Consider the following 13,016-nt stretch of genomic DNA (forward strand, 5'->3'; position numbering starts at 1 on the left):
ATTTCGGTTAAATAATCCTGGAACATTTCTTATTTTTATATCTTTGAAAGGTAAAAATGTCATATTATTGTTATACACTTTGCTTTTGGCTAATGAGATTAAACATTTCCATTTCTTTTCTGTTAATTGTCTCATAATGTCCATAGTGAAATTTTATGTTTGCCTTTTACAAAACTTATGAATTCTAGACAGGGCAAACATATAGGTATTTTCCAATGCTTTCATATTTTATAAGCACTTTTCTATCAACTGATCACTTATCTAGGTATGTTATGTTTCTCTGTGTTTAAGAAGAAGGATCAAATAATTTTGGTTATTGTAATATATTTTTACGTATATTACAATTCCCATTCTTCTTCTTTTCTTGGAGATAGAGTCTTGCTCTGTCACCCATGCTGGAGTGCAGTGGCACAACCATAGCTCACTGTAACCTCGAACAACTGGGCTCAAGCAATCCTCCTGCCTCAGCCTCCCGAGAAGCCGGGACTAAAGGTGTCTGCCACTATGCCTGATTAGTTTTTGTTTGTTTGTTTTTGTTTTTGTTTTTTTGGCGAGATGGGTGTCTCAGAACTGGTCTCTAACTCCTAGCCTCAATCAATCCTCCCGCCTCAGCCTCCCAAAACACTGGGATTAGAGGCATGAGCCCCCATTCCTCTTTTAAAACTCTTTTAGATAATTATGCTTATTTAAAAAACTTTAATATAATATAACACTGCTAATATTCATGTCTCTAAACTCGCTTACTATTAATTCATTGTCTTTGACAATTGAATGGGAAAGCATACATAACACCAATTTTAAATTAGTTCATTTGATGAGCTAACTAGATTTCTTCCAAAAACATTGATGTGGGGAAAGGTACAAAATCAACATGGCAAGGGATTGTATTTTTAGTCATGTGAGCTACCACAGAGAAAAAAAAAAATGATTGAGATATTATCAGGAGAACAGATTCTTAATTTTCTACTTCTATGTTTGATGAGTTTATTTTTGCCTGAGGTGAGGTGGACCCCTGGTACATGACAACACAAGGGCTGATCGTTCTCACCTTCTTTTGTGTAAATATCTTCTGTTAGGTATTGGATTCAGTTTGTTAGCACCTACATATCCTCCTGTTAGCCGTAAGGAAGAAAAGGCATGTAAAGACTACTTTATTTATATTCCAATATTGGGCAATGAAATGATGGTCAAACGATTATGATGTTATTTTATCCAATGAAATGAAACAGAGTTGAATATGCTTAATTAGGAAATGGAGTTATAAGTATGTTTGCTGAAGTCAATAATATTTGACCCTTGCAAAAGATGAAAAAGCAAAAAGTGTTAGCTAAAACCTAACCTATTAAACTATTATTTTTGTATAATTGATAATATTATATTTGGTTATTCAATGCAGCCTGCATTGTTTTCCTGATGTTTAGAGCACAAGATATTTTGAAAAACAATGAGAGAAAATCTCTGTTTTTCTTTTTCTTTTTCTTTTTCTTCATTTAGTGACACTGGGGTGTAAGCATGAATTTTAGTCTCCCCCAAAATCTAATCACTTCTGATCTGGCTTGGTGATCAGCTTATTTTTAGGAATGCATTTTTATTTAGAAAAGAATCAGTATTTGTTTTAAGCAACACCAAATCCTTGGGGTCCTTTCCTGAGCTTATATATAAATAGTGATAATCACATTTTAAAATAGTTTAATGTTTCTATTGTCTTTTAAACTGTTAAAATAATAAACCAACACTAAACTTTCCAAGAGAATGGCAAAAGCTCTGAGGCCACTCTTGTGTGGTTAGTAACTTATTTGCAGTTTTATTAAAATATCTGCTGAGACTGCTTACATGATTTTTAAATATTCACAGACATTTAAAAATAGAATGCATTTTCTTCTTTAATTTTCAGTGAAAAGAAAGCAATACTTCTGAATCACTGAATATGGACTCACCATAATGAATCTGCTAATTCCCGATTATGTTTCTTGTGGTTTATTTAAATGACAATTTCATATTTTTCAAGATCAATTACTGATTAGTTCTCAGTGGATTCACAGGAATATTGCTTTCCCTCAATTTGGAAAAGATCATTAAAATACTGAAATTTCTCATTTTTATTTGTATATTGTACCCCGTAAGCTGTACTATTTTTGCACAGCTTGTACTCCGTGTTTTTCTCCTGAAGTTAAAAATATTTATGGTTGAAAAGCTTAAAAACAAATCAAGAAGTGTGATCCACAATTTAAATATTAAATTCATTCTAAAATTGAATCAATTCATAATTTTCTACTCAGACATTATCAGTGAGTTTTACTTCTTTTGCTACTGCTACCCAACCTTGATATTTTTTACTCCATTCTAGTTAATTATTTCACCCACTTCTAAGCAATTCTTTTTTTCTTCCATAAGGACAAATTCAGGAAAAATGGTCATTATAGACAACACTTTTTTAAACTTTAGCAATGAAATAGCTTAACCGAATCCCATGAAAAAGTCTATGTTCTTTAACTTTGTTTATTTTCTTTACTGGGTAAAGTAATATTCAAGGACATGTTAAATAAGTTGGGGTCTGGAAGCAGCTTTCTAATATTTTACCATTAAAGTGAAATTACAGGATATATTGTGGTTCTGGATAAGTTACATATCCTTATATAAACATGTTAGTTACAACTATATTAAACAGAAGAATAAAAAGTGGTGTTTAAATAATTGACAATTACATTCTTTCCTAGAAATTCGGGTAAAGAATTTGGTAGGTGGAATAATGTCTTATGTATTTCAAAGGCTGTCAGTTAGCAATCCAGCCTATTTCCCAATAGATGAATTCAACAATGGTTAGATTCCTCACAATATAGAGAGTACTACAGTGGCAGATTTAAAAAATGGGAAAGTGCATCACTAGCAATTAAAGTAGATTTCATTCGAGTTAGTTAGAAAACTGATAGAATAATTAAATAAAAGATACCTACATACATGTATATTCCTGAAATCATTGGTCAAGACAAGAAGTATTGTAACAGTTAGCGAAGGCAAAAAAACTTAGCTAGGCCAAAGAAGGTAAATTATGATAATTGAGAACATGGGAATGGATTTCTTTCTCAAGACACATCTGTGACTAATGCAGTATTTGGAAGATTGTTGAAAATAAGCATTAGAATTTCTTGTGGAATCAATTTAAAATTGTACCTTGTTGAAGAATATTTAAAACACACATATAAAGTAGCAAATAGAACAATTACCTTTAAAATTGGGTCTGATTCTTGCATCATATCCTGATGTCCTCCCCATTAATTTATCCAGAAAATCAGAAGGTGACATTGGAGCACTTCGAGATCTTGCACTATCTGTTTCCTTTGTGGCAACCAAACTACAAATAAGAACAAAAATGTAGACTTTACAAAAAGGAGCATTTCTAATCATTGTTACCTACAAATACAAAATAGCAATGCTAAGCTAAATATGTTTGGCAACAAAATATAAGACTTTAGATATCACACAGTGAAGATTATAATAAGATAGACATTTACAGATTTATAGTCAATACTTGTGAGGTTTCCTATCTATTCAGTCCAGTTTTCAGAGGTGGCATTCTTTTGTATTAAACCTGAAAACAAAGGCCACTTTCAAAATATTAAGCTTTCAAATCTGTATTTACAAAAGCTTGATATCTGATAGCAATTTTTAACCAAATGTATCCTTATTGCTTTAGGTGTAAGAAAATATGAAAATTCAACTGTGAACTACAATCTTATTGCTTTTATTGAGGGAAAACATCACCTTTCAGGTTTTGTGAATTTTTCTTAGCAGTAAAAAACTTCTGTCTAAAAAGTTAAACAATCACATTTTTTTCTTCAATTAGAGTGTTTCCTGAATTGGTAACACACCAAGTTAAATTCACTCTACTTTCACCTACATGTCATTAATCTACAATACCTTTTGTTCAGATCTAAAATTTGTGTGTCACGACTGAGAAATTACCATAAATGTACCATGTGTACCTGGATATTATATTAGACCTGTGTCCAGGAAAGGTAGTGTGTTCCTATATTCTTTTCATCCAAATTTTTTCCTTTGTGTCCAACTACTTGTCCCAGAAACCCATAGTGTAGGCTATTTCTCCTGTCCAGGTTTTCACTTACATAGGCTTCTCCAACAGAAGTTGGGCCTGCTTGTTGAGATCAAATGGTTCTTTTTATCCACAGAGTTTTGCTCAGGAATGTGAAACTGACTTTCTGGAACTGATGTGTCCAAGCTGTTGTCACTTCCTGAAGATCATCAATCATCACTTGCTCCCAGCTCTGTCATTCAACTCAGGACATTGCCAAATCTCAAACCATTTGGGTCACCATATGATCATAACAAGATCAATTATTAAATTCCTTAGATATCTCCTGCCAGAATTTTAGTGTGAAGTAAAACTGGGACTTAGAGTCATCATCATTAAGTTGTCTACCACAGGGATATATGCAGTGATTCATGGGCACAGTTTTAAAATCTCATCAATCTCGGTGATAATATGAGAATGAGATTTCTGTAAGCACAGAATCACAAGTTACAGTATCTATTAGCTGTTGCCCTGTTCTAGAGGTTCTGTCCTGTTCTGGGCACTCTGAGTCACTTTCCCCAGTGATTCTCATTCTGTCATTCTTGCTTTCTTCCAGAATGGAAGCATTTTTCTCCCTATTCTGTTGGCTCTATATGACTTCGTGATCCTTTATCTCTGATTATTATTGCTCGACCAAACTGTCATTGTGGTCACTGGGAAGTTTATTCTAATAAAAAAACATTATAATAATACAGTTTTTTTTTAAACTATCTTCTCAATGACTCTAGAGCTCTCTTCTACCATCTGATTTTAAGGAAGTTTTTTCTGTCCTATCAAAAAGCATTTGTTTATATTCCATGCTTCAAGAATAGTGTGGAAAAGCATTGTTGAAGCTTTTGTAGCTACATGCTGCTGCTTCTAAACCATTCTCTTTATTTCCCTTGCAAAATCTCTCCTTTCAATGACCAGAAAATAAACTTCTACATCCTCCTACCAACAAATATACCAATTTACCTTGATTTGAACCAATAATACTCTGCCTCCTTCTCTATTACAAATACTAGATGACTGTGTATACTGAATACAATCCTTCACATTGAGTGTGGGAAGATTATCCTAGATTATCAGGGACAGTTCTATATGCAACAACATACAAGGATATTCATCCTTATAAGAAGGAGGCAGAATTATATCTGATGAGAGACAGAAGAAGGAAGGCAATGTGACCATGGAGACAGGAATTGGGGTGACACGGCCACAGCGAAGGAATGCCGGCAGCCACCAGAAGTTGGAAGAGAAAAGGAATGGATTCTACCCCAGAGTTTCTGGAGGTAGCATGGACCCACTCACACCTTGATTTTGACTCAGTGAATGGATTCCAGACTTCTGGCCTGCAGAACTGTTAGAGAATAGATTTCTGTTCTTTGTGGTAATTTGTTTCAGTTGCCATAGGAAACTAATACTAACCTTCTAGTGAATTTTTCATTTCTGTCAGGCTGCTTTTCAACCCCAGAATTACTCTTTGGTTCTTTTTTTATAATCTCTATCTCTTTATAATTTCCTTTTTGGTGAGATATTATCATACTTTCTTTTTAGCTCTTTGTACATGGTTTCCTTTAATTCTTTAAATGTGCTTAAAATAGTTCATTTGAAGTCTTTTTCTCATAATTGCAATGTCTTTGTTTCCCTAAGCATGCTTCTATTGATTGCATTTTTTCTGTGTTTGGTCCACACATTTTTGTTTCTTTGTGAAACTTATAACTTTTATTGAAAACTGTACATTTTAAGTAATATAACTCTGGGAATCATATTGTCTTTTCTCCCCAGAGTTTGTTGTTGTTGCTCTTTTTTAAAGGGACTTTTCTGAGCTAATTCTGTAAAGTCCACTTTCTTTATAATATGTGACCATTCTACTTGGTTAGCTTAGAGATCAGCTAGTAATTGAACATGGATTTTATTAACTTCTAGAGCCAATAAGTCTCTCAGTATTTGCTGGGGGTTCTGTGTCATGGGGTCATACCTTCAACACTATGTCAGGCAGTTGATTACTCTAGACTTTACTTTCACTTGTGTGAGGCCTAAAAGTCAGCCAGAGTTGAGAGCTAAGGGTCTTTTCAGGTCTTTCCTGAGCATGCGCACAACCCTGGGTGTGTTACTTTGCTAGATCTGCCATGACATAGTATCATGAACAGGTGGCTAATGCAACAGAAATTAACTTCCCCACAATTCTAAAAGTCCAAGATCAAGTTGTCAGCAGGGTTGGTTTCCTCTGAGGGTCTCCTTGTTGGCTTGTACATGTCCACTTTCTGTTTTTTCATATGATCTTTTCTGTATGTGTGTCTGCTCTAACTTCTTATAAGCACACCACACATATCGGATTAGGGCATATTGTTTTACCTTAATTACCTCTTGGTAAGGTGACAAACCTTACCTCCAAATAAAGTCACGTCTGGAGGTAGTGGCAGGTAGGACTTCAACATGAGTTTTGGGAGAAAAAAATTCAGCCCATATATGTGGCTTTCCAGATAACCAGGAATATATGCCGATTTTCCAAACCCATATGGACATATCATTCCAATGCTTTTCCATTTAACATTTTTGTTAAGCATATTGTTTGTCCCCACTATTACTGATTGCCTTAGGCATCTGTGAAGTTAAAAATTGACTCTAAATGTTTTAAACAAACTTCTCCAGGAAAAGGGCTTTTGGCGGTAGGTGAACTCCAAGTTAGGTCACAGAAAAATAGATTTGCAAATGGTGTATTCCAGAAAACCTGCAGGCAAGTCAAATAATGATCATTCTTAAAGAATACGGCCTTAAAGGAGTTCGGACTCCATGCTGTCTCCTCTGGTGGCTGCCAGGTTGTGGATTTGTCCTCTAATTTGGGGCTATTGGTTTACTTTGTCACCACAGAGCTGAAGAGAGGGAGTGGGAAATAGAGCAAATTATAATGCCATAAATCCCGCTGTTTTTACTAAGAGAAAGATATTTTTCTTTAGTAAACAACTTCAGGAATCACTACAAGCCTCTGATTAACTGTCAGGCTTTTGAAAAATTTGATTCTCACAATTATATTTTTGCCAGTTTTCTTGTTGCTTTCATGAAGGAGAGAATTTGTCGATGTCCTTACTCTCCTGTATTTTTCTTACTCTACTGTTTTTGCTGATGTCACTCTCTAATAATGCCTCCCTAGACTTATTTTTATATTTGTTTTACTGTATCTTTGCTTTAAATAACCATATTCCTCACAGTTCCATTCTGGAGCTCTTCCTCTGCTCTCTTTGTGAATAATTTTATTTACTCTCATGGTATCAACTGCATACCATGATACTATTTTGTAGGTCTTTCAAAAAAACACCTTTATTCATAAGTAATGTCAAATTTACATTTATTTATTTATATTTAGAGACAGGGTCTTGCTCTGTTGCCTAGGCTTGTGTGCAGCAGCATGATCATAGCTCTCTGCAATGTTGAACTTCTGGGCTTAAGCAATCCTCCTGTGTCAGCCTCCTAATGGGGTCTCACTATGTTGTCCAGGCTAGTCTCCAGCTCCTGGACTCAAGCAATCCTCCTACCTTGGCCTGCCAACGCACTGCAATTACAGGCATGAGCCACTGCACCTGGCCAAGATTTGCTTTTAAAAGAAAGGATGCAAAGTCTGTCTTTAGGATTTTCCTATAATATATGTCCAAAAACTGTAGAGTAAATATTCTAAGTGATTGTTATTCTTGTGGCAGTAATAAAGAAGTAATTATATCTATATATCTATCTAGGATCTCAATTTTCATATATATTTTCAGATACAGCAAGTATTAGCCAGCACAAGAAAGAAAAAAATAAAAGACTAAGATTTAATTAAGATTAAAGATTTAATTAAGATTAAATCTTAATTAATTTTAGATTTCAGATTTTCACTATCTACCAATAACTTTGACAAAACAGTAATTTTATTTATCTAGGCAGATCAATGCTAAATTTTAATGATAATAATCTCTCTTGTATTTATACAAATCATATCTTGCAAAAGTCTGTCCTTCTCTAGTTTTCATTAACCCATTTCTAAACTATTTTTACAAATGTTACAATTGATGATCAATCTTAAAATAGAATAAGAAAATCAAAAAATCACATTTGTCTCATCTCATACTAAGCAATCATTTATCCATTGCAACCGGCTATTATAATAGTTTAATATTTGAACCAATGTGAGAAATAAGGTATTAAAAATTTTCCAATAGTGAATGTAGAGATGTCATCTCTGTATACTTTTTAAAAATATATTACTCCAAATACAAGTAGTGGTAGGGACTGGCAGGTTAAGTGCCATGAGATGCTTGCATTTTTTGTAGTATATGATAATGTTGCTTAAGAACTCCTAGAATCCTGGACATTTATAGGAAGGCAACAGCATTAAACAATCAAAATACAACACAATTTTATGCACACGCACACACACACACATACACACCACACACCATGCTCACTATAATTGTATTGTCCCAAATTCTTGGTTGAATATTTCAAACCCTATTAGCAAGCACTCTCAGCGCCCAAATATTCCTTTTGAATAACTAAATTAAAAAAAGCAAGATTGTTGTTGTTTAAATATGACAAACTCATTCTTAATCTTTTTAAAGGTTAAAAATTGTTATTATTTTAAATCTTATTTCATTTCTTTTGATGTATTCAAAAAAGAATAATTGAGCTACTGCAATAACTGCTTTCCTGAAATTTGATCTGATATTGGTTCTGTAAAAATTCTATTTGAAATACACTTTCATTGCCAAAAATATTTGCTTCCAAGTATATTATGGAAAAATCATGACTAATTTACCAGGGTTGGGAATATATAAAAACCATTTAACAGGGGACGATAGTTTTATGAGTAGTAGCCCATTCATTTATTTATTTAGCAGCCATTATTGACAAGTTCCAAGGAGCCTGGCATCATGCCTAGAACAGTCTCAAAGAGAAAAAAAGTATAAATAAATACATAATTATATATATTTATATTGCATCTATATAACCTCAATGTTTAACCTTTTTAAAGATCAACTTGTTAAAATCGTTTCTGCTAATATATAAATTTTCCTTGTTTATGCAATTAGTAATTAAATTAAGCTGGGGGAAGGAAAAGATACCACCTCTTATCACTAACATAGACCAAGATGAAAGATACATCTTTGGTTAATACCCTTAGAAAGATGTGAGTTATTTCATCTTGTAGCAGAAAATCTACTAAAATTATCTGCTTTCTCTAAAAACAGTTATATATTTTATAATCCAATGTCTCATTTTTTTTCTATTCTTCTTTTTTTTTTTTTAGACGGAGGAGTCTCACTCTGTCGCCCAGGCTGGAGTGCAGTGCCGCGTTCTCGGCTCACTGCAAGCTCCGCCTCCTGGGTTCACGCCATTCTCCTGCCTCAGCCTCCTGAATAGCTGGGACTACAGGCACCGGCCACCGCCCCCAGCTAATTTTTTGTATTTTCAGTAGAGACGGGGTTTCGCCGTGTTAGCCAGGATGGTCTCAATCTCCTGACCTCATGATCCACCAGCCTCGGCCTCCAAAAGTGTTGGGATTACAGGCGTGAGCCACCGCACCCAGCCTTTTTTTATTCTTTAATACTTAAGATTAAAAATATATTTTACCATGAATGTGAATTAAACACAAAATTATGGTTCTTTTGACATGGCATTTAAAATTAATAAAAGCATAAATATAATTTGATAAATGTATTGAGAACTATACATGAAATACACATTGGGCTGGGATGGAGGAGGAATATGTAATAGATGATAAACTATTTTTAAAATATAATACACAAACTTTTATAAGCCTTTTATCAATGGAGACAAGTTTACTACTAATAAAATTATAGTGCATTTATTATGTAAAAGTATCCTTTCTTATACCATAATGTAATCAAATACAAGGCATATATTACAAAAATTATTTCTGAGTTCTTATATAATTTGTTAGATGCAAAGCACTGTGCTACGACCCGTAAAGTATATAAAACACGAATCTGAATCATTAACATGTTCACAGTTCAGTTGATTACTCTGTGTGGTCTCCTTATGAAGTGAGCAGGAGCTGCAAAATGAGATGACACTGAAGTGAATGATCAGTTGGTTCCCTTCTTAATACGGTGTGAGCAAAATCCTCACGTTTTATAACAGAATTCAAAACCAAGCTCTACAGATTGGTGCCTATAAAATGAGAAAATTCTGAAAAGATAAATATTTAAATTTTCTTTATGAGTTGCTATGGTCTCAATGCCACATGGTCTCAATGCCATGCATTTTGGACTCAGCAAAATTCATATGTTAAAATCCTAAACCCCAAGGTGGTGGTAATAGGAGTGGGGACCTTTGGGAGGAGATTAGGTCATAAGGGCTCCAAATGAGATTAGTGCCTTTCTGAAAGAGGCCCCAGAGATTCACTTTGCCCCTTCCACCATATGAGGTTACAGTGAAAAGAGAGTGGACAATGTACCGGGAAGCAGGCCCCAAACCAGACAATTTGCTGGTGCTCTGATCTTAGACTTCTCAGCCTCAAGAACCAGGAGAAATAAACTGTGTTGTGTATAAGCCATCCAGTTTATAGTATTTTGTTTTTGCAGCCTGAATGGACTCAGGTACTATTGATGTTTCCTTCAATGACACAGACCCATTCAATTGCTTACGGGCAATTGATTTTACTTCTAAAGGTTCACATTTTTTACTCAAAAGAAATTATTGTTAGCAAATTTACATTGAGTTATTGGCTAAAAAGCATTTTTACATATTCTATCCCTTCCTTTTCTTTTCTTTCTTTCTTTCTTTTTTTTTTTTTAAACAGAGTCTCACTCTGTTACCAGGCTGGAGTGGAGTGCAGTTGTGCGGTCTCGGCTCACTGCAACCTCCGCCTCCTGGGTTCAAGTGATTCTCCTGTCTCAGCCCCCCGAGTAGCTGGGACTACGGGCATATGCCACCACACCCAGCTAATTTTTGTACTTTTGGTAGAGAGGGGATTTCTCCATGTTGGCCAGGATGGCCTTAATCTCTTGATCTCGTGATCCATCCTTCTTGGCCTCCAAATTGCTGGGATTACAGGCACAAGCCACGGCGCCTGGCCCCTTCCTTTTCTGAAAGGGGTGAGGCTTTGCTCACAGAAAGACTTCCTATTAGCTAAACTCTTACTCTAATATATTTCTCCTAAAACTCTCTTCTTATTACAATAATATCTGAGCCTTGTACCACGTGAACATTAGCAGACAGCCCTTAGAAAACCAGTCATTTAAGGGAACTCACAGGCTCCATATAACCAATTTGGCATCCTACTCAAAGTTTTAAATAGCCCACATCATTTGTACATACATATTCAAAAACTTTTTTTAAGATTTTTAAAACTCAGGGTAGGAAGAGACGGTGAAAAGAAACCCAATATTAATTTAGAATGAATTTTGGATAAGAAACTTTACCATTAAAGCCATTTCTATTTTGTTTAAACCTCCTAGTTTCAACAGAGCTGATGTATTTATAGCAAGTTACTAAGATTGTTAGCAAATTAGTTATGATCAGTACTTTGGAAGGAAGCAGCTTTGACTTTTTTTTTTTTTTTTGAATAGTCTTTTATTTATGAATCTCCACAAAATCTGTGGTAATTAGCTTGCCTCCCACACTTCACTCTTCTGTGCTGCACCAAGTATTTCATTTACTATTAACTTTTCTTGGAAACTCTGTGTGGGCTCATACACATTCCCATCAATGAAAGTTTTTAACTTAGGTATTTTATATATTTTTATTTATAAAAAGACATGCCAGTTGAAAGTTCAGAAACTTTAATTTCATAAATATTGACAGAAACCGATTCATTCAAGTATTGAAACAGAACATCAAAATTTAACAATAATATCCAATAATATAAGGGAGGAATAGCTGGGCGCATTGGCTCACACCTGTAATCCCTGCACTGGGAGGCTGAGGTAGGAGGATGACCTGAGTCCAGGAGTTCGAGACCAGCCTGAGCAACATAGTGAGACCTCTTCTCTACAAAAAATCAAAAATTAGCTAAAGAGATAGCAAACGCCTCTAGTCCCAGCTACTCTGAGGCAGGAGAATTGCCTGATCCGTGGTGGTCAAAGCTGCAGTGAGTCATGATTGTGTCACTGTGCTCCATCCTGGGCAACAGAGTGAGACCCTATCGCGAAAAAAGAAAAAGAAAAAAAAGATAGGGGAGTAAAATATATTCACTCACTTTTGGAGGATGAAAATAGCCAATAAATATAGATGGTTTTATGTTGACTTTAATATAATTGCCAATAAGTATCTCTGCTAAATACACCTTAAAATTTTGAGAGAAAATGCGGAAGTTGAAGGTGAGAAACATCATGTGGGTTTGAGACAGACCTTGAGACATGGGGCCACAATGTTCCATGCATGTATTTTCAAAAGTTATTTGCACAGAGGGAAGAATGACTCTTGGGGAACAAATCAGTGCCTAGGCTCCTGAAGCACAGAAGGTTTGGGGTATGACGGAGAAAGAGAGTTTACTCTGTATTCACTCCCTCCATGAGCTAGTCCTGTAGAGTTATGGGCCCTTATGAAAAAAAATTATTATTTGGGCTTTTCTAAGTTGTAAGTAACATAAGCAATTGATATTTCTAGCCACAGTTTGAAAAATAAGATGCAGAACGGAAGATACGAGCATTTTACCCATCTCCCTATACTTCAGTGTAGGGACAACTTAAGAGAAATCTGGTCATCTGGGAATATGTGATGTTTTGAGTATCTCAAACTAAAGCATAGTGGCTAAGAAAAAGAATCATTGCAGGGAAGACACTACTAGCGAAGTAGGCCTTAAGTTAATTTTTGGACATCAATAATTTTTTAAAAAAGGCCAACGTGGTAGAATATTTAAAAGACTTTTAAGGCCGGGCGCGGTGGCTCACACCTGTAATCTCAGCAGTTTGGGAGGCCAAGGTGGTCGGATCACGAGGTCAGG

General features: G+C 35.0%; 1 protein-coding gene across 2 annotated transcripts in view; it reads right to left on the minus strand.

The window, feature by feature from the left end:
* The window catches only part of GLRA3 (glycine receptor alpha 3), a 173,550-nt gene that overhangs the window by 130,344 nt on the left and 30,190 nt on the right, over positions 1-13,016 (minus strand). For both annotated transcript variants that reach the window (XM_005556328.5, XM_015451040.4), the window contains exon 2: positions 3,225-3,352. In XM_005556328.5, the coding sequence (XP_005556385.2) occupies positions 3,225-3,352 (128 nt within the window). The remainder of the gene's footprint in view (positions 1-3,224; positions 3,353-13,016) is intronic.

Source organism: Macaca fascicularis, chromosome 5 (genome assembly GCF_037993035.2).
Source record: "Macaca fascicularis isolate 582-1 chromosome 5, T2T-MFA8v1.1".
Lineage (NCBI taxonomy): Eukaryota > Metazoa > Chordata > Mammalia > Primates > Cercopithecidae > Macaca > Macaca fascicularis.